General features: G+C 45.7%; 1 protein-coding gene across 1 annotated transcript in view; it reads left to right on the top strand.

Annotated features, from left to right (window-relative positions):
* The window catches only part of BICDL1 (BICD family like cargo adaptor 1), a gene marked incomplete at both ends in the record, with an annotated part of 45,290 nt that overhangs the window by 15,903 nt on the left and 7,386 nt on the right, over positions 1-22,001 (top strand). Inside the window, 5 exons of the mRNA XM_082293457.1 lie at positions 14,659-14,775; positions 16,807-16,953; positions 17,911-18,090; positions 18,384-18,602; positions 19,717-19,860. Of these exons, the coding sequence (XP_082149583.1) occupies positions 14,659-14,775; positions 16,807-16,953; positions 17,911-18,090; positions 18,384-18,602; positions 19,717-19,860 (807 nt within the window). The remainder of the gene's footprint in view (positions 1-14,658; positions 14,776-16,806; positions 16,954-17,910; positions 18,091-18,383; positions 18,603-19,716; positions 19,861-22,001) is intronic.

The following is a 22,001-nucleotide window of genomic DNA, read 5'->3' as shown; positions in this document are numbered from 1 at the left end:
GAGGGAAGAACACAAGCAGCTTTCTCCCTCATTGTGGGTCACTGCCCCACCTCAGCACAGGAGGGGAAGATTTGCCCAATGTGGGACAGATCCAGACCACACAGCTTTAGTGCTCCTGATCCCAGACATGAGATCCTCCGACAGTCTCTGACCCTTTCCATGGCCAGGGAACACCCCACCAAGAAAATACTTTGCTGTATGAAGCTGACAGTGCAGAAACCTTTCCACGCATGAACTTGCTCAAATGAAGATACTAGCTCTCCAGCTTCTTTTAATCTCCCTAAGCAGAGCTATAAGCCACCCCAGGTCAGGGAAAGTGCATAATTGATCAACATGCCTGTCCAGATCCATATACCAAGTAGGCCATGGTGCTAACCCTGCCCACAGCTCAGTGAATCTGACACAAGCACCCAGAGGCAGGTGTCTGTGGTGCAGCTGGGCTCACCCTGGGGACAGGGATGGAGGAATGAGCAGGCTGGCTGTAAAGCCATGGACAAAGCACACACACCTCCATCCTGTAAGTACACGTACACCACCACCTCTGCTCTTCCTTTCCCTCACACCATTGGCATCCAAGACCTTTGCATGAGGCACCTGCAAGTATTTCAAACACGTGGACAGTTTTCATTAAGCCTCTGTCAGCACCACAGACTGAAATGGCTTCTTTACACTGTTTATCCTTGTGTATGCTGTGCTAATGCCACAGAGTGCAGGTGGCTGGACAGGGAACTCACAGCACTGCAAAAGCCTTGTCTGCCCCTCCCCACAGCACTGGATGCAGGATAAAGAGGAAAAAAATCAAGGCCAAGCTGCTGCTGCTTTAAGTTCACAGGGACATTTTTTGCATGTGTATCAGTCCTCCATATTCATCACAGAAGAGGTAGTACTTCAAAGGCACTCAGATAATCACTTCTTGGTGCATTCCACCAGTATCGTTAGGCAAATGTTCATAAATACCTTTCTCACATATCTTGTTTCACTCAGATTATCCTTGTCTCCTTGGCAACTGTCAGATGATGTATAATGCTAGCAGGGGATTAGCCCCAATGAGCCTCATAACCCTTGTGTAAAATCTGACTCTGTGAAGGGACCTGGCCAAAATACTCTCCTTTCCTGTTTAAGTGTTGCCATAAACAATATTAAATTCTAGACCCTTTCAGCAAACCTGAGTAAGGATGAAAAGCAATAGAGAGCTTTTTAAGTGGTAATATTTGTCTTGTCCTCCAGATAAATAAGTTTGACACATGGATATACTTGGTGTTTCACAGTTTGACATGTAAAGCTGTATTTTGAATCAGTACTTCAGAGCAGGTTTGTGCTGAAAACTTGGCTCTAATATCTTTATCTTCTTCGTTCCTTGTTGTCAGTGGGGATCACACTGGGAAATTCCAAATCCCTACAAGAGTTTAACAAACTTATGCTACACTTTAACCTATTAATTTCTGAAAACTCCCTGAGGTTCAAGTCATCACTTGGTGTGCACACACTGTCTGACATGGATTGCACTGAGACTTTCTGCCTCTGAGCAAGCAGTGGTGGGTTGCACCCTCACGCCCCACTGCTCAAGCAGACATGACCAAAGCATCAAGTCAAGGAGTTTCGATACATGCTCCACTTGCATGAAGCTTGTCTCTACTCCATATCTGGGTCTGTGTACTAGTTTGAAAACAAACGAGTGGGAGATTGCAAGTCAGAATTATAATTTAATAGGAAAATGAAAATAAATGCAATAGTACAAGAACACTGACAGAGTCAGCATACAACCTGACACTGTGTTAGTCAGGGTGGTGGTAGCAGTCAAGATGAAGTGGTTCTGTTGAAGAGGTGATCCTGTAGAAGGGTCTGGTCTTCACCTGAAGGTCCAGTGGTAGCTCTTGTCCTCTGGGAATCCAGTCGGTAGAGCTGCTTGTGCTGTTCCAAACCCCAGATTATATCTAGGTGGCAATGTTTGGCTCCTCCCCCTGGGTGGAGCATCTCACAATGGGATGATGTAATTCTGTGAGTCATGCAGTGGGTCCTTGATGACCCATTAACAGAGATAGACCCCCGAGGGAGTTATCAGGGATGAGTCATGGTAGGAGATAACAAACACTGCCCCACCTGCTTTAACAGCTTATGAAGATGATAATAGAATACATACTTTTGGTTACATCTTACACTGTAACCTAGGACAATCTGCTGAGAAAGAAGTTGGTTGTCTCGTGGCATCCTGGGCACCAGAGCCAGCTTTTGTCATGTGTGGCACTGACATGAGACCTGTCCCCACATAGGAGATGCAGAGTGCCAGTACATGGAGCTGAGCAGCCCTGCATTATATACAAGTGTTAAGAGTTGAAGATCTAAGTGATAAAAGCCTACCTGTGCTGCACGAGTGACATGGTTAAACTACTTGTTCCTTCTTCAGTCCATTCAGTTCTTTATAATGTTCCAGATTAGGCATATCTGCTCTAATTTGACAGAACAACAAAAAATATCTTTAACCAGAGCCGAAGAAAGGAGGCTGAAATCAGCACCAGCCTCAGGAACAAAACCAAATCCAGACATACTACAGCAGAAATAATAGTATTTCTGTAATTAAGCAAACAAATCTCTGGCACAGCATTGTGTCTAAAAATGAATTCAGCAATGTGCTATGGCTGATATCTCTTAGACTAATCACCTAGAGAGAGCTGAGAGAGGAAGGGAAAAAGCATTGTTCCAGGAGGTAGGTCACAAAACAGCCAAGCCAAGGGGTGATCGGGAAGCCAGTGTAGGCAGGGCAGCGAAAGGCAGAAGAAAACCCAAGTTGTGGCACAAGCTGGTTAGTAGTGATGCAACCTGATTTTTTTTTGCTTGCCTGCATGGACGTGTTTTCTCCGCAGCTATCTGCCAGCTCCAGCACACACCTCTCACCCTTGCAAGGAGGGAGAAAAGAGATCAGTGGGTTAAGGCAGGTGATTTTTAGCACGGATAGGATAAAAGTGCTCCTAACTCACTCACATGTCTATGTACTGGCAGAAGCTCTAAGCAGCACCATTTTGGACACTCCAGCGTGTCTAAAGGCGCTCAGGAGATTTAGTACTGCTACCACTGGCTTGTGCACATAGAGAAATTCAGCTACAGCAGCAGGAGTAATAAAAACTGCTGAGAGCTGAATACCACAGTCTCATCTGTCTCTGGTCACATTACTCTTGATTTCAGGCAGCAAGAGAAAGTTAATCATTTATGTGCAGCAAAGCTAGGGAAGATCCCAGGTTAAAATACTACTGTAATAGCAGAAGAAATGGAGTAGATCAGCCCATGATCAAGTGCAGGAGGATCCACACACAGGCAAGGCAGCCCTCTCTGCTGAAGATAAAGTGATAAAAGAACATATCTGAAAAGCAACAAAGGTTGCCACAGGTAGAATATGAGCACACTCAAACAAGGCTTTGAAAATTAAGCACATTCCCAACAGTAGCTTGTCAGGGAGTCTTTGAAGCTAGGAAACAGCCACTGCCACACCACTTTCATTGTGTTTTTTCTTGTTGCACTTTACAGCTGGTCTCCTGTTCCCTAGGTAGGGCCAAAAGGCGCATGCGGAGGGTACACGTCATTGGTACTGACTTCTGCTTAAAAGCACCGGAGCCAAAAGCAACAATATTATCCCTAAAGGGCAGCTGTAGGTCTTTACAAACTCTGCCCCTCCAAGACAAATCACTGAGGGTGAGATGGGGAACTTTGGTGAAGGAGGGAAGCCTGCTTCTTACGAGCCAAAGCCTCAGCCATGAAACCTTCAACCACCAGAGAAAAGAGATCTTTTCTCAGCATCAGACACAGGACAGGCTGCTAATTCTGTCTCTGCAGTGTTTCCCAGTCTTAAGACCTTGTGCAGTGCTTACAGGTGCTGGTTGGCAGCCAGGGCTGTGGGCCTGTCCCAAACCTGCCTGGCACCTGCTCCAGTTCAGCCCAGGCTTGCCGAGAGCTGGCTGTGTCTGCATGGAGTCAGCTGTTAGAAAGCAATAGCCTCTGTGCCAAAAAAACACAGCTTGAGTGACTCTTATCCCTTTAAGCAGCATCTTAGACAGTGGGGGAAAGGACTTTCAGTTCAATGACATCTGACCTGGATTTGCAAAACCTTGGCTACAGGTGCAAGTCTAAGTCTAACATGTTTATGCCAAACTGGCTGCCCACAGCCAAGCACAGTTTTTGTAACTCTTTCAGTGGACTCTCTCCCGGGCCGTTACTCTAACACAGCTGCTGGGATGTTGCTACAGCAGGTGTTTCTTCCTCTGATAACACTGTGCCTCTTTTCCATCAGAAAAATAGCTGAATACATGAAGGGGTTGTGACTGAGGTGTCTCCCCCCATACAGGACCATCCATATTTTACCTTTTGCGATATTCAGATGCACTAAAGCCTGAAACTCATACAGAGAGGGGCTCTTTCCAGTCCCTGATAATGATTCCCTGCATGTGTATGATTTGGCAGATTATAGTATATTTTATATGCCATCCCACAGCATGTGCTGCACCCACCTCATTTTTCAGCTACATTTCCTCTCCACATCTACTTGCTTTATTTTGTATTTCCAAGCACGGCTTTTTGTAGGACCTAAAGTACCAAAATGCTAGTGAGTTTGCCAAAAGCTGTTATTTAAATAAAATTAATGCAAGAGCTTTTTAAAAGCAAGATTGTAGGAGGACAAAGCTGCAAGGAGAGATCCATATTTCCAGACCCTCCCCTCATCCAGACACTGGCCACAGCTACAGCCATGCAGTCTCTTCAGAGGAGCACCTCACCTGCCAGGCTGGCGCATGCATAAGATCTGGCCACTTGCAGAAGTACTCAAGCTTCCCAAAAGCTGGGTTACAGGTGTTGTTTGGAAAATTTATCTTCAGCTTTGAATAGACCTGCTGTGAATTTAGGCTCTGGCTCACACTGGAAATTACTATTGCATATTTGTCCCTACTACAGCTGTGGAGGTGCAGACTGCTCTGAAGGGCAAACCCTGCCCTGAGGATCTGGGAATTAAAGACCTAAGCCCCTCAATGTTTACATCTGTGCACTGCACAGAAGGTAAACATACTGTGTTCCAGCATCTGCTGCACCTGCATCCATAGGTTCAACCTGGGTGGAAACAGAGCAAAGCTGGGCTGAAAGGAGACTGTTCCTGTACTTATTACCCATCTTAATGCACAAAGTATAGATTCAACTGCAGATCAAAGTGCTCAGATGTTATTACTAACACATTGTAATTATCTTTTGTCAGCAATCACCAGGAGCAAGGTCTACCTTGTGCTCAAAGTCTGCTCCAAAGACTTTATGCTCTACAGATCTTTTCATACTGCCAAGAGGGAGAACAATTCAGATTTAGCTGGAGGCTGCCAAAGTACAGGAAGAAACACTGCTAGGTTAAATGGTATCTCTCTAGAAGCTTTTTGTCTGCAGGTGTTCAGCATGGTTCTTTTGTGTTTAGAAGGACAGATCAAATGCTAGCTGACCAAGAAACATTTTCAAGTAAAACGTTACTTAACAGCTCCAGAACAATCCTTTAAGAATGTAGATTTGTACCTTTTTATTTAAGCATTGGAATGTGACATGCTGCCACATGAGTTTCATGGTTTGGGTTTTTTCCAAAACACTGTGATGCACTTGCTCATTTTTATGGCATTCACCTTCCATTTATGACCCTATTGCACCTATCAGTGGTTAAAACATTTAGTGAAGAGGAAGCTTTTATGGAATAGTTTGAAGCTGTAGCTTTCATCCTGGCCAATATTCACTATAGGGTCTGGGTTTCCTTATTTTTCCATAGAAAGCAGCCACAAGTTCTACTATATTGGCTTTGAGAAATCAGCCTTCTGCACAAAACATTTCCACATCTTGCTGTAGTCAAGCCAAGCTCCAAAAAAACCACTTCTTAGGTCTTCTTCCTCTGACTTTTGAAATAAATTTATCAAGTTATAAAGGAAATGAGCAAACACACATGAGCACCGTTTTTAAGAAACAGACTGATAGAAGTTACTTGGAATCAAACTTTGCAGGGATTTAAAAGCTAATAAAACATCTCCAGGTCAACCTACTATAAAATTTAAATATACATTTGAGAAAATGTTTTCTTTCTTCCTGTCTGAAGGCTTCTTGGGAGAGTTTAGTATATTTTAAACCAACTCCTTGAATTTTGTCCCATTTTTTTGGCACTCGCTCATTTCACATATATGGTAACGGACACCACTATTTTCATGCACTCAGATGTGTTTATAACTGCAGGTTTGAGCATCAGGTCTACACATACTAGAAAACTTTTGGCTTGTATCTTATGACCAATGAATCCTAAAACAGTATACTATGAGCTTAACAGGGTGTAGACATGAAGATTTCAAGAGCAGACAGAGCTGCTAGTCTGCCATCATGTGTTAGATATCCCCAGCAGAACTCAGTTAATTTGCCTTCAAATAAGGGGAGAGAGTGCTTAAAGCCAGAGCAAGAGACTGCAAGAAGCTTAATTATTGTCTGTTTCTTCCAGGCACAACCATTTGAGTTTGAACCACCTCCAGGTTTAAAGTCTTAGACTAAAACAATTTCATAAAAAAATTAATTCGAGAATGGAGATTGACTGTCCTGACTCCGGGCTACCATGGAAAGACCTCTCAGAGCAGGAAGGAATATTACATTTCTTTGTCTCCACCATTGTAACCTTCTTCTTAAGTTTTCAAAAGGCTTTAGTGACCTGGTTAAGTCTTCATGTTTCCAGTTCAGTTATTTCCAAACTAGTCAGGCATTTTGTATTTTATTATCCTCTCATCTGACCCACACTTTAGGCTCATTAGAAACTTACTGGAAGAAATATTTTTCAGCCTTTAGCTCATGTAGAAAAGTCAGACTGAGCTCAGGCAAATCTGGATTAAAAACCTGCATCGAAGGTAATGGCCAAAATGGTCTATCAGGATAAAATATGCATTTTTTCAGGGGAAAAAAAACTTAGTGGAAATTAAGAATTAGAAGTTATCTAGGAGAACAGACCACAGAACTTACTGATGCAAAACATAAACCATCCAGCTTTCAAACTGTACCATTCCCTCTACCATTCCTAGTCCAGTACAAAACTTCAGGCACTGCTATCTCACACAGGCATGAGGGGAATGACAGACTTTTTAACCTGAAGGTTGCAGACCCCCTTGAAACAAGGCCCAGGCTGTGCTGCAGTGAATTATTGTGGTGGTTCCTCTCAGCTCCACCAGACTTGATTATTGCAGCCTTTCTGCTTCATGTGCAAATAGGTAACAAATGCTTCACTCCAGGTGATGTGCAGCATCCCCACAGAACTAGAAGAGCCTGCTGGTGTTACATATTATTACCCCATTCCTTCTCACCATCCAGGAGCCAGACTGCTACCAGCAAGCGCACGTTCAGCTCACTTTGCAGAGCCCCACAACAGACACTGTGCAGTGTTATCTCATCTCCCACACTTCTTCTGCAAAGCAGGATTTGCACACTGAGAGCAAGAGCCATTTCGTGCATTACTTAGCATGGTGTGTCCTCCAGGCACACTTTGTCCTCTGAATTATCTCCAGTGCTAATTTATTGCAGCATTCAAAGTATCATGCCTCCGGCAGTCCCTCCCACAGGAAGCTGGCTGACTCATTTTTCCACACACTCTGTTTTCCTCTCCACAAGAGCCAAATGCTTAGGTCAAGAATAAACCACACAAAAAAAAAGGGAGGCTCATGTTTAAGCACCTCCTAAAACACAGCCCACAGCCACTTGTGAAGCTCTTTCTTTCATTCAAGCAACAGACCTGGAGATGTTACACCCAGGTAGAGTTGCCCCCATATGGCACCCAACTACCCTTGCTTCTGTTCTAAACAGCAGTTCCTAATCCTGTAAATTGATTTAGCCCAAGATAATGGTTTTGGCCTCAATCAAACAGTTATCTGAGCACTTACTAAAACACAAGATGAAGACCACCATTTTGCATTCATGCCCCTAAGCTCTTTCCCAAAGCATTCAGATGTTTGCCTTACAAACTGGTTCTGATATATCCCCTAACCTTACAGGAAGGGAAAAAAAGAACAACTACGCTGCCAGGAAAACCCTGTCTAATTTTTCACTCTTTGCTTAGTGATGCAATGAAAGTCAACTGTCTTTGTTGAAAGGACTTTTCAAGCACACTTAAAAATAAAAAAACAGGAACTTTTGTCCATCTCCAGCCACACTTGCAGTCCTCCAGTCACAAGAAATATAGGAAGGCACCAAAGACAGACAATGTGAACACTTCACCTCCCAAAAAGAGGCAATTCAGCTTCAGCCTGAGAAGGGCCAAACTTTATAGATGTGTCTATCAAGGAACTAAACATCTCCACTCTTAACTCCACCTCAAGAAGCAGGTGCCAGCCCACCCCACCCCAAAATACAAAGCCCCAGGTGCTCCCTGCTCTCTCTTTCAGCCAGCTGGGTCTCTGCCTCTCAGGTGTGAGGCATCAGAGCTGATGGGCATTAACCCATTGCCACCCACAACAGCCACTGCCCAGCTAGGGCTTGTTGAGAGGAAAGACATTCTTGGGGTTTTTTACTGTAAAACTCAGGTAAATAGGAGTGAGGTCAAAGGACACACTATGCATTTCCCGCTTGTCCTACAGAAGGGAAAGGGAAGAAATCTGCACAAAAGATTCTCACTTTCATGCAAGCAATAAAGGCTCATATTTCCAAAATGTCAAAACTCTGAAAGTAGTGCAGAGCTTAGCATAAGCTGCCACCTCTGCCCTTTGTCTCACAGAATCCTCTCAGAATAGGTTTAATGCTGCAGCCATGAGGCTTTCCCCATCAGTAATATGTCCCCAGCCTGGTGCTTATAAAGCAGTCATAACAGTGCCTTTCCTCCATTACTTAGTCTCCTTGCTTTGGCAATCCTTTGGATCAAGATTTCTGATTTCCTTTTTTCTTGACAGATCCAATTCGTGGAAAAATGAGGCTCTTTTGTTTCCTGTTTTGTCCCCCTGCCCTGTTGTCAGTGTAGGGCCCCCCACCCAATGGAGCTGGCCTCTGCCAGCCTGTTTCCTGGTGAAGGGAAGGCTCATCAGCTTTAAATCCCCCATGCCTGGGCAGTAGCAGAGTGAAGCATGAGGCAAGGAGGAGGATTGAGCCCAACTCCATCATTTGGTAGGGATGGGGGCAGTGCTGACTCTCACCAGCACTTCCTAGCTCCAGTGTCCTGTGCTGAACTGGGGAGAAGCGGGAAGAGGTCTCTGGAGAAGGCCTAGCCAAATCCCATCCTACTCCTCCTTCAACCACGGTGCTCATGGGGCTGTTTCTTACACTTTTTACCTCAGCTGTCACTGCCAGAAGGTGTTTTGTCCTTTCCTGAGTGCGTTTTTCCAGAGGCACTGAATGACAGGCTCAGCCCTGCCCTGCAGAGGGGCTGGGGTAGAACTCACCATGTCCATCCTGCTGAGAGCAGCCCCAGCCTCACCCTAGAGGGTCTCTCAGCTCCCCTGGCAGTTCCTGGGCACCTGCAGCAAATAAATTCCACCACTTGCCTCAGCAAAATGGTAATTTAATAATGGTCATTAAAATATTCACTTGCCACCCACACTTCACAACTCCACTGATGACATCAGCCTCAAAAAAACCTCCTCACACCACAAGGGAAAGGGCACCATCACAACCCCACCAGGGTGGGCAGTATCCACCCTCGGTACAGTTCCATCCTCTCCCTCACCACAAAAATCCCCATTGCTACTCTAGTCCCCAGCAATGGCCAGTCTGAGCTTTACCTTTTACTTTACCAGTCACTGTTTTAACTTCAAATTCCCCTAATAGTATATAATCTCGCTGTCTTTGTCTCAACCAATGAGCTTTTTTAAATCTTATTTTCTCCTCCATTGTTGAGGAGGGGGGGTGAGAGCAGCTGGGTGGGCATCTGGCCAGCCCACCAGGGTGCCGCAGCTCTTCTCTGGAGAGAATTTCACAGGGAATCTCTCTGGGCACATAAATCAGCAAATACAAGCTGCAGGCCTCAAAAGGTGGTGAATGCAAGCACCTCTATTATATAAGAACTTTCCTGGGTAGGTTAATAATAACAATTTGAAGTTGATCTGCATTAAAAGCTTTGCTATAAACCTTTCAAAGATTCCCAAACTGAGCAACCTCCAGGTGTTCAAAATATTGATGGTGGTTTATGGTGCCAGTGTGCCAAGGGCTGGGAAACAGCTGATTTATTGACATGGATCAAGCATCCCATAAAACCAGGCTTCTCCCCAGCACCAGAGTGCTGGCTGCAGTGGAAGGGCAGCAATTCCAGTCCTCTGGGGCTTCCCTCAGAAGCCAGATTAACAATTTTTTTTAAAATTATTAATTTTAAGCAATTTGTTGTTGTTGTTGTTTCCTCCTCTGGTTATGTTTTAGTAGCCAAATATATTTTCCTTCCAGAGAAGACTTGGGAATCCAGGAACCTGCAGCCAGGGGAGGCAGCAACTAGTGGTATGAGGTGTTAATGGGACCACAGTGGGAATGGGAAGTCCCTTGAACTCAGCTATTAGCAAATTAATAGAAGGGGTAACATGCTCTCCTGAGTGTTACAAATTCAACACTAATTAGGACTTCTCTTTCTTAGCTATTTTAGGCAAGAAAATTTTCAATATCCTTTGTTAAATCTGAATCATCTTGTTTTGTAGAAGTAAATCATCTGGAAACATTGGTTTCTTCACCCAGCTACAGTCTATTAAACTTTTTCCATTCTCCTTTTCTTCCTGACATGACTTCTTCACCCAGCTACAGTCTATTAAACTTTTTCCATTCTCCTTTTCTTCCTGACATGACTGATAGCTAGATATTTTGTATACAGTTTGCTTTATTTATCAAATCTTACCCCAAAGGAAGGTTTTCTTTGAGTAAGACTAACCTACAAGCCATTAATTTGTCACAGTCCATCCCAAACTTCTCAAAGATCCCCACTTCACAGGAACATCAGTGCTCCAATTTATTTGTATTTGTTTTATTTATTTATTGCTCATATATTCCAGATGTTAAAACTCATGGAGTTCTTGTAACTGGCAAGCATCTCTTTCTGCCAAAGATCTACACAGTTTTGTGTATTTTAGCACTTGGGAATTAATCACGGGCGAAACTTAATCAAGTTTGCAGTGATGAAAAGCCCTTAACTAGAGCAGAAGCCAAAATGTCCTCCTGCTCTTCCTTTCTTCTTGCACTGCCCAAATCTCGTCGCAACCTTGCCTGAAGAACAGAAAACAAATCTCACAGTTGATTGGCTATATCTAATTGTGAATTGATGTCTATGCTTCTGCAGATAGGTTCCAAACCTTGCCTGGTGGCTGTGTTGGCCAATTTGCCATACCCAGGAAATTAATTCATTTTTAACTACAGAACAAAGCTGTGATGTTGAGCAATATGTGTCTGCCTTTCTGCAAAGAATATTACTTGTCTCTAGCAAAATCAGTGCATTGCTAAATGATTGACATAACCACAAAAGATTTAGCTTTTAATGTTTAGGAAACACTGGTGGAGAAGAGAAAGCCACACAGGCTGGCTGAGGCAGAAGAAACTCACTTCCATTCAACAAAAGCCATATTGAGCAATAAAGAGAAAATGTAGATGGAAGGTTACATCTTCACTGATGCCACTAAGTAAAAAGAACGTTAGAAGTAATCAGTGGTAAACTCATGGTTTAAAACACATGTGTACAGGTGCACATCAACAGCAGTGCTGAGAACTGAAGCAGACACTTTATGAAAATACACCATAAAGCCTGAGAAATACTGGACACTGTCAAGGTGGCTTCCATAAATTACTGCAAGTTGATGTTAAAATCTCTATTTTATAATCAATTAGAAAGGGTAGTTTGGCAGCAGGATTAATAACCTCTGAAACAAGTGTAGCATGAAAAGGAAGATTCCATGACCAGAGCTCCGCTCAGAAAACTTTGTTTCTTGTCTAAAAAAACGGGATGAAGACTTTTCTTGTTAGCCTGTGTTAGCCTGTGTGTAACACAAATTACAGACATTTCTGTTTACTTCTGCTAAACAGCTGGTCAGAGAATATTTTCTGCACTGTGTGAGGCTAAAGCTAGTGTTATTTTTACTTTACTGCATGAGGCAGGATGTAAATGGTGTTCACTGAGGTGACACTGTGACATCCTGTCTGCTTTAGGGCTCTAAATACTAACAATAACTGAGTCCTTTTTTCCCTCCATGTGGGTTATAATTGTGGGAATAAGATATGTGAGCCTGTGAGCTGGGCAGCACATAGATAAATTCCAGATGATGATTTAATGCTGGTGAATACAAGTCTTACAGTCCTGCAAGCAGCCTGGTACTGGAGAGGACCTTTGAGGTCAATTCATTTCCCTTCTGTCATAGGCAGCCCTCTGAAAGAAGCTGCATGATAAAGTGATCCAGCTCCATTACAAAGTTATTTTTTTGCCACCATTTCTACTATTGTAATGGTGCAGGAAGAGGAATCCTACATCAGGTCCTTGGAAATGTAGAAATCTTCCTGTCGCCAGCCTTAATATACTCTTATCCGGTTTATTCACATCTTTCTTTTCTGCCAAAATTGTGCTTCTGCTTAAATAGCGCTTCTCCCTTCTGTGTGCTCATCCGTGATGTATTTATAGGGAGTTCTCTCTCAGCATTCACTCCATGAGATAAAACAAGCCATTCTTTTTTTAGACTCCTTTCATATAATAGACTTTCCACAATCTGAATCATCCTTGCAGCTCATTCCTTCACCTGCTCCAGTCTGGCCATGAGGAACAGAACAAGCAAGAGCAGCTATATATTCTCTTACCAGGAATTTTTACAATGCCATTAAGTACTCCCTTGTTTCCTTACTGCTATATTGTACATTTATACTCTCTGTAGGTAGAATTCTTCAAGCATATAAATTATGTTACACAGTGAACCATCAAATACTGGTGTGTCATCTCCTCTGGTGCCACTTGTGCTCCTTGGGAGTGTGGTCAGCACCTTGCAGACAAAATCCTTCAGTGCTTTTCATCTGGTGCTTTTTCATCCGTGTTAGCTCCTGCAGAGTGTTTCAGCATGAAGATGTTTCAGCAGTCATTACAAAACCAAGTGAATAATTCAAAAAAAGCACAATCCGTCCATCTTCTTTAGTGTCACCAATTAATAGCTGCTCAGGATGCTTTGCAACCTATAGTTGCTTTAGGGAAGAAAAATAACCAACCCCTTCCTATAGTGCTGTGCTGTCATTATATTTTGTATATTCTGCCCATGCAAGGAAGCTTTATTAAATAAGTGAGGCAACATGCAAAGGGTTCTGATATGGGGCTTTAAAGAAGAGGAGAAAAACAGTATAAGAAGGGAACTAAAAAGCAATTGGTAGACAAGATTATTTCTTATTATTGGGACTCTTTTCTCTTTTCAGAGGCCAGTGGTCAGAGCCTGATTTGGTGGCCACACTTCTGTCTGCTGCTGCCTCTCCAAGCAAACAGTTTTGGGGCCACCACAGTTTCCTCCACGTGATGGAGCTGTAACAGCCTTTTACTTCATGCTTCTGATTTGGAATATTTTGCTGCAGATTCTGCAAAATAAGGGACCATTTTTTAAAGGGAGCAGTGTTGCCTTTGTGGGCAGCTCAGGCTGGGTCTGTGTGCTCATTGCTCCAGTCACAAGCTGCTAGAGCAGGGTCACTGCACCCTTTGGTGAAGCTCTGCCTTGGGCACTATCAGAGCACCCAGAGAAAATCCTGACCCACATTTGCCAGGCCTAAGGATGCTCTTCCCAACCTGCCCACAGCTGCTGACTCCAATCCCTCCCTCCCATCTTGCCTTCCTGTCTAAGGCATTGTGGCTTTTGCCATTGGACACACCCCAAGCAGGACAGCAATGCCACCTTTTGAGGGGAATCAATTCAATTCCAGCCCATGTGGCATAGTTAGAGGTCTGTGCCTAAGTGTAATGGAACATGATGGAAGCTAATTAAAAAGAAAACCATCCATTTGTGCTGTCTCATTAGGGTTTCATCATAAAAACCTTATGTTGTCTTACAAGCCTAAACAGGTGTGTTCACATGTAAAAATCAGCCATAAAGCTGTCTGGAGAGTAGTTGACATGTCTAAGCTGTCATTTGTAAGGGCTACCTCAAGCCTGGATCCTGCAGGTAGGAATGGCCTTTCTGCAGTCCTCAAACGACCCTGCATAAGACGGGCATCCCTCCTTCAAGATGGGAAAGAGGGACAAGTCCAGGGATCCCGCACAGACAGTCATGTGGAGTGGATGTTCTCCATCTGGCCCTAACAGGAGCTGGTTATCAGAGGCAAAGAGTACTTGTTATCTGAGAGCTGTGCCAAAGATGTTCAGAGGTTAAGAGAGTGTAAATCTAGTAGGAGTGTTTCCTGGTCTTCTCTTCAACCCCAGCTAGGCTACAATTTTTAAAGTGAATTTCCTGTAGGACAAAGGAGTCATCATGGTTTTTTACAGTGGAAAAAACACACAGGCTGTGTCCCCTTGGCTGCCCCAAGGGAAAAATCAACATGGTTTAAATGGCAGCTCTCCCCAGTGTCTGTCCAGGATGACATTTTCACTCACCCAAACTGTGCAGAATTGAGTTTCTGCTGAAACTGGGTTTGTGCAGAAGTTATATCTGGGCAGGTCTCCCTGGGCAGGAGGAGATGGTTGCTTTGGATCTATGGGTGACTCCAGATGGTGTCTCCTTGCAGGCGTCGGAGGTGGAGCGGCAGCTCTCCCTGCAGGTCCACACCCTCCGGGAGGACTTTCGGGAGAAGAATTCCTCCAGCAGCCAACACATCGTGCGGCTGGAGAGCCTCCAGGCTGAGGTGAGTCATCAGCCTCCCTCCTTCAGAAAGCAGCCAGGGCTGTTTGAGCTTGTATAATGACTCTTTCTGAGCTGAGCAAACAGTCAGCTGGTGGGGCCAACAGAGGGATGGCAGCACTGGGGCAAAGGACTCCCCCAGCAAGGACTGCTCCATGGTGTTCTGGCTGGGCTGGCCCAGGGCACCTTCCAGTGCTGCCTCAGCCACAGCATTTCTGCAAAATGAACGGATGAGAAGGATCTTCCATACATATGGCTGTGCTCCTGCAGGGCTGCTGCCCAGTACAGATTAACGCTGGTGGGCATGGTGGAAAGGTCTGCAAGGATTTTTTCTCCTGTTCGTCATGCTTCCAAAGAAAGCAGCAATCCTCTCCTGCCTCTGAGACATTTACTTGGGAAAGCAAGAAGCCCCTGCCTGTTTTAACTCCGGTATATTTGCAGGAATGATACAACTTCCTTCCTTTTCCCTTCCCTGACAGGGTCACTGGGGATCACATAGGCAGGAACTAGATGGGTAGAAGATGTCCAGTTCTACTACCCAACCACTTATTTTATTTAAAAGCTGTCTGGAAAAGCTTCTAAAATCTCTCCATTTCTTTTCTCCCGCTCCCACCTGCTCCTTGTTGGTCCCTCGCCTTTTCTTCCCCTCCCCTTGGTGTGGAGCAGCAGGTCCTTGAAGTAAGTATGGAGGCTTGGAAAGGGTTTGCCTGCACGTACATCGCTGTAATCATGCATGCCTGCCACCATGCATGCCACACCTTGCCTCCTCCTCTCCTTCCTGTCTCTTGCTTTCCAAACCCTTTCCCCCTGTGCCCTTCCCGTGGTCCAGGGCTCATGGCAGAGTGACGTTTTTTCTGTCATATGGTTATTTACAGCATGTTCATTCTTGGTGTGCCCACCAAGTATGAACTCTTGATACAATCTCTCCATTAAACCTCTTATTTTTCTTTCTCCAACCCACACAAATCATGATGGTGGTGGGCAGAGACATCTCAGAAACCATTAGTCACCTCAGAGCAGCTTTCCAATATCTCCACGAGCCTTTACTCTGCAGAAATAGCAAGTCCACACACTTGGCTGGTATTCCTTTGTGCAGCCAAATCTTTCCAGCAACTTGGAAAGCGGCAAAGAGACAAGGTCCCAAAGAGGCCAAGAGGGAATTTGCTGAATTTGTCTATGCTCCGTGAGCTGAAAGGAGGCCATAGGGAATATTTAAGGTTATACTGGACTGGTGAATGGCTGGCATACCAGACCCCAGATATCCTGTGTATACTAATGTGGGAAAAGGCTCCTTCTTCGTGGTGAAACAAGAAGTGACCTTGGCTAGTGCTGATTCATCCTTTGCACTGTTCCCAGCTAACTGAGTCACGGAGGGTTTGTTTGGCACACTGTCCCTCGCCTGAAATCACTGCCCTTGACAGTTAAAAGAAATGAACCAATTTTGAAGGCAACCAATCACTGGGAGGCTAAAAATAAGTGACACAGAAAGGAGTCTTCACAAGTGAAAAGACAGAAAAATCCCTGGTGAGGACCTGATGAACACACACCAATTAAGAACAGCTATGGGCGGTACTGTGGCACAGTCCTGTGGGGAGGAGGATCCCACAGGCTCACCCTGGATCCCACTGACTCACCCTGGATCCTTCTGGCTCGCCTTGAGGTCTCCAGCACCCATACAGGAGAAAATGCCACCATCAGGGACCAGCCAGGAAAAGTAACTAGTTTTGCCCAGTCTTTCAAATGTTAAGGTGCAAGGGATGGGCAGGGCTGGTCTCCACTTAATACCTTTGAATATTCCTGCCCACTCCCTGACCTGCCAATGCACACCCAACCCCTGCAGCCTGGGGAAGGAGGAGTTTCCTTTCAGAGCTTTCCTAAGCTTTAAACCACACACGGAGGTAGTTTCTCTCATACAGGTACAGAACACCTGTGTACATCCTTCTGCTTTTTGCTGTTTCATTTCTCTCTTCGGAATGTGGTGTCTCTCCTCTCTGGTTCCTGCAAAGTCTGACAGGGCCCTCTCTTTGCCCCGCAGATCAAAATGCTGACAGACAGGAAGCGGGAGCTGGAGCATCGCCTCAGTGCCATGATGGAGGAGAATGACCTGCTCCAGGGAACCGTGGAAGAACTGCAGGACCGAGTCCTCATCCTGGAGAGACAAAGCCATGACAAGGATCTGCAGGTGAAGAGGCAGCAGTGAGATGGGGAAGGGATGGGGAGATGCAGTAAAAGTCATTATTTGGGGCAAAATTGGCCACAAACTGGAAGACAGAACAACTGGAAGAATTAAATGGTTCATGCAGGAGTGGCAGCAAGCAAGGTCATGGGTGTTCTCCATGGAGACAGGTAACAAGAGTACCAATGAGGCATCCTGACAGCAAAGAGCAGCTTAGGAGGGAGATCTGAGCAAGGGAGTGGGGCAGGGTGCTGGAGAAATGAGGTAAGTGCAAAAAGAATCAGAGGACTCCAGTTGCAGTTCATTTTATTTAATTTTTTAATAGTAGAATTGGCTTCAAAAGGGGCTTCTCTAGACCCCGCTGTTCCAGAGGGTAGTCACTGGCCTCTTAGATCCCAGTGCTCAGGTGGTTTCCTAACAATCTCCATGGTGTTCACAGCCACAAATCACCAAATATCACTCCCCAGAAAAAAGCCTGGCACCTCTGGGCCATAGGGCAGGGCAGGATTTTTCCATTTCACTTTTGTGGGTTGCCAAGCACTGGATCCTCAGCTCTGCAAAACAGCCCTGAATATTTTTCCTTTTTTTTAATATATGTTTGTATATATTTTTTAAAAACATGCAGGTATCACTTTCTTTTTGGGTTCACTTCCTGCTGTGTTGTTTTCAGCAAATTTCTTTACCTGAGTCCCAACTTCTTCACAATGTTTCTCGTTTTAGTGCTGATTAACCTGCTATTTTTATCTTTCTGGATATTCTGGATTCTAAACAGTGTCTAATGACACTTGGAGATTATTAAGCTCAAATAAATAGCAATACCAGCCAAGAGTACTTTCCTCCTGGCTGGAAACCCTGTTTTGTGTCACTCATTCCTCCCTCCCAGCTCCCTCACAAACCAAGACATTGATCCAGTCCTTATCACCTCCATTAATATTTTTCTGATTCCTTGGTTTTCTTCACAAGCTGCACCAAAGCCAGCTGGAGCTTCAGGAGGTGAGGCTGTCCTACCGGCAGCTGCAGGGCAAGGTGGAGGAGCTCAGCGAGGAGAAAAGTCTCCAAAACCTCAGCACAACCAGCACATCCCTGCTCTCTGAGATAGAGCAGAGCATGGAGGCAGAGGAGCTGGAGCAAGAACGAGAACAGGTATTTGCCCTCCAGCCTCTGGGAAAGCCCATGGGCCTCTGTGACCAGTCCCAGAGCAAAAGGGAGTTTAATGCATTTGATCTGGATTTGTAGCTGAACCAAAGGCCGGAAAATTGGGATTGGGGTCTGGCATCAACACACCCTTTTGACCATATGAAAGTAAACCTCTGCATCCATTTCAAAACCAACATAGCAAATATTTGTGAGGACTGGCAATCACACACTTCACTTTACCATGGAAGGAGGGTCTCCATGGCTCTGATGCCCCAGGCTAATGCCAGGCTCTGTTCCAGCTGAGGCTGCAGCTCTGGGAAGCGTATTGCCAAGTGCGGTACCTCTGCTCCCACCTGCGAGGGAATGACAGCGCCGACTCGGCCGTGTCCACAGACTCCTCCATGGACGAGTCCTCAGAAACCTCATCAGCCAAAGACGTCCCAGCCGGGAGCCTGCGGGCAGCTCTTAGTGAGCTCAAGAGACTGATACAAAATGTGCTGGACGGGGCAGACTCCACGGTAAGTTGGTGGCACAGAGAGGCCTTGGCTTGTGCACGTTCCCTGGCCCAGAGCTTGCTGCACGTTCCGCTGGATCTTGAAGGCCCTGGTTTCCTAGAAAACTTCTGTGGCTCACAGAGATGGGCAGTCACAGAGCATAGTCCACTCCTTGTGTCTCAAATGGTCATCCAAGAGCCAAGCACATGGGGTTTCAGCCTGCAGTGCTCAGACCACCTAAAGTTTCAAGCGCAACCGTCATTGGCCTGGGAGTTGTTCTGGAAAATTAATAAAAGTAGGCTTACTTTGAGATTTTCAGTAAGTTAGAGTTTCAATGTGGAAATACTGCAGATTGCCTTACACATCAGTTATTTTCTTTGGGACTTTCCTAACCTTGCTTTACTAGTAATAGTATCACAAAAACATCATAACCCCTATGTCGGGAGGTTCTGTCGCTGTGAATTGTCTTTGGGTACAAATGTCTTGGCAGGAGCTGCCAAACTCAAATCTGTGGCAGGTGAAGGCTTTTGCTGGCACAAGATGATGTCAAGGATGTGGCTCCAGGCTGCTGGGCAGGAGAGGGTGGAATGGAGGGACTACTCAGCATCCACAGGAGTGCAGAATTAAAACAGAACACCTCACTTCTTGTTGTGGCTCAAATCAGGCCTGTTCCCATTCCCTACAAGCTGGTTGCATTGCCATTATGACTTACTTGGGGTGCTGTGGTGAGGGAAACAGTGCAATCCCTGCAGGGGGCTGTGAGGGAATACTCACCCCCCTCGTTTAAGCACCCGTAGGCTGAGTGTAGAGATGAAGTTGTATTTGTTAAAATGTAGAGAGTCCTGTAAAAGGTCAACAAACAGAGGCTGTAGCCACATTGGCTACCAAATGGGCAGTAGGTCTCTAAATTTGGTTTATGCCAAGGGCTGCATGCTCTTTGCATCATGTGTAGAAACACTACCCTTGGTTGAGCACAGTTCCACTGTGGAGGTATATGGGAACAAAAAACTCTACCGAAGTCACATTTTCACATTTTCTTCTTCCTTGTTTAGCACCCTGTTCCCAAACTGGTGTCAAATAAATGCAATTGCCTTTTTTAAAGTGAAATCTGAGCAAGAGATTTCTCTCCCGCTCTCAGAGCTCTCGGCGAAGCGACGATGATACCTTAGAGGAACAGATCAGGAGAACAAGTGAGGATTCGCGAGCCCTGAGGGAATTAATGGAGGGAGAACGGGGGAAACTGAGGCAGAGTTTGGAGGAGCTGCAGCGACTGCACAGCCAGGTTAGCAACTCCCACACTTTACATATGGTCTTCTAACACCAGTGTTCATCCTCCAAGAGATGCCTTCCATCAAAGAGACCAACATGATAAATAACCCAGGAGGATTTAGGCCAAAATGGTTGGATGAAGGAGACTTTGTTAAACCAAATGCAGAGGATTTAAGCATTTAGAATGAGAGTTTCTGACAAATTGTCTGGGGCCCATCCGAAGCATCATCTCACGCAGCCAAACTTCCTTTAAGCCTTTCTCTGAATCTGCATTTTAGCCAATCTCTGTTGCTTAAGTTCTCAGCAGAAGACCCCAAAGTACGAGGCTGCTTGGTATGGGGTATTGGAAACCCAAAGGTATCCAGGCTAACCTGAATTGCTGCACTGAGCCCTTGTAAGGGGTATGTGCACCCATTCCATGGATATAACAGTGCTGCTCTGCTGTGCATGGAGCAGGGCTTGACCCCATCCACAGCAGCATCACAAAACCCTCAGAAATGCACTCCCAGAGAATCCTAATCATGGCCGGGCACCAGGCAGCACCCCAGGGACCAGCTGAGGCAACCTCAACAGCAAGGAATGATCCAGTCCCAACACCAACTCCACACCCAAAGCCCAGAATCCCATTGCATCCACACCCAGTGCAGCTTCGTCTGTCTGAGGCCCTCTGCCAAGAGCAGCAAATGGAGACAGGCATCCAAAGAGATGCTTGGCAGTCCTTGTCACTGTGGGACAAGACTCCAAATGCTGGAGGGGATCTGGAGGCTTCAGCAGAAACAGTAGCAACTGCACGGGAGCAGGGAATGGGATTAATGTCCTTGGCTGGTCTTCCCAGCAGTGCTGTATCACCCTTTAGAGCATAAATAGGATAACACATTCCTGTTCAGAAAGTCAGCACAACCTGGGGTCTGACAGCCTTGTGTAGGGCTGTGGGAGCTCCCACCATGGGACCTAAATGTGAGAGCATCATTAAATACCCTGGCAGTGATGGCTTGCATGTGTGTGAGGGTGGGAAATGTCCTGCTGCCACAGCAGCTGATGAGGGGCAGAGTACGGGAGGGGAGCAGCTCTGGAGCCCATCTTTCCCCCAGGACTGTTCCTCTCAGCAATGTGACCATCACAAGAGACACTTTTGAGGGTCCAGACTTCTGCCCCCAGTGAGACATGAGTCCAGACACTGCCCTGGCCATGCTGCCACAGTCCTGTGCACCACACACAAGCCCTCCTTGCCCTTAAACTTGAGATGGAGGAGACAAGAGCTCGATCTCTGCAACTTAGCAGTACTGACAGAGACCTTTAGAGGCTTATTCACAGATTTTAGGCTTGTCTGATCTCCCCAAACTCTCCAGCCAGGAGGGACCAGAATACTAGCCCTGGATTGCAAGTCCAGAACCCTGTGTCTGCTTTTAAGGGTCCCCGATTACCAAAGCTCCTAATATTTAGTAAGCAAAGGGAGGACTGCAGTTCTATTTTCTTCTCACACCTCTGTGTGATGTGGAGAAAGATGGGGCATAGCTACAAATGGAGCAGCCATTACTCTCAGGGAGGCACTCTGGCCTCCCACAGCAAGTACGCATCTCCCACAGCTTTTGCCTGTTACCCAGCCTCACACTTGCTCCAGGTTAATAATTATTCTCACCTCCTGTTGAAGAGGCGACATCATCTTCTGTTCAGTGCTACAGGAAATTGATGCATGTGGAAATCTTGTCCACCCAGGGGAAGCAGTGCTCTGCTGCCTCCTCGTCCCTCTGTTGTGGCACTGGTATTGATACAATCAAAGGGGATCTTCTAAATGGCTTTTAGGACCTTGTAGCATCACACACATTCATTGCTCCTTCCCAAGAGCATGGTGAGCAGGTGGAGACAGGAGTCACCCCCCTCTCTATCTACACTGTTTCACACCTTCTGCCTGTTTGTTTTCTCCCAATCTTACCTGAAGCACAGACAGAACCAATTAAAATCCCAAACCTATCCCCAAACACCATTTTTTGGGCATCCAGATCCTCTGTCCCGTGGGATTTCTGTAGAAGTGCTCAGCACCTTTCACGTCACCCCACTACCACTGCTCTCTGTCACATCATTGCTCCGAGGTGCCCCCCATGTAGGGCTGAGGGAGAGCACAGTTCCCCAATTCCCTGGCAGCCCTGGCACAGC

Source organism: Coloeus monedula, assembly GCF_965178545.1.
Source record: "Coloeus monedula genome assembly, chromosome: 18".
Lineage (NCBI taxonomy): Eukaryota > Metazoa > Chordata > Aves > Passeriformes > Corvidae > Coloeus > Coloeus monedula.
This window is presented reverse-complemented; position numbering and strand designations above follow the sequence as displayed.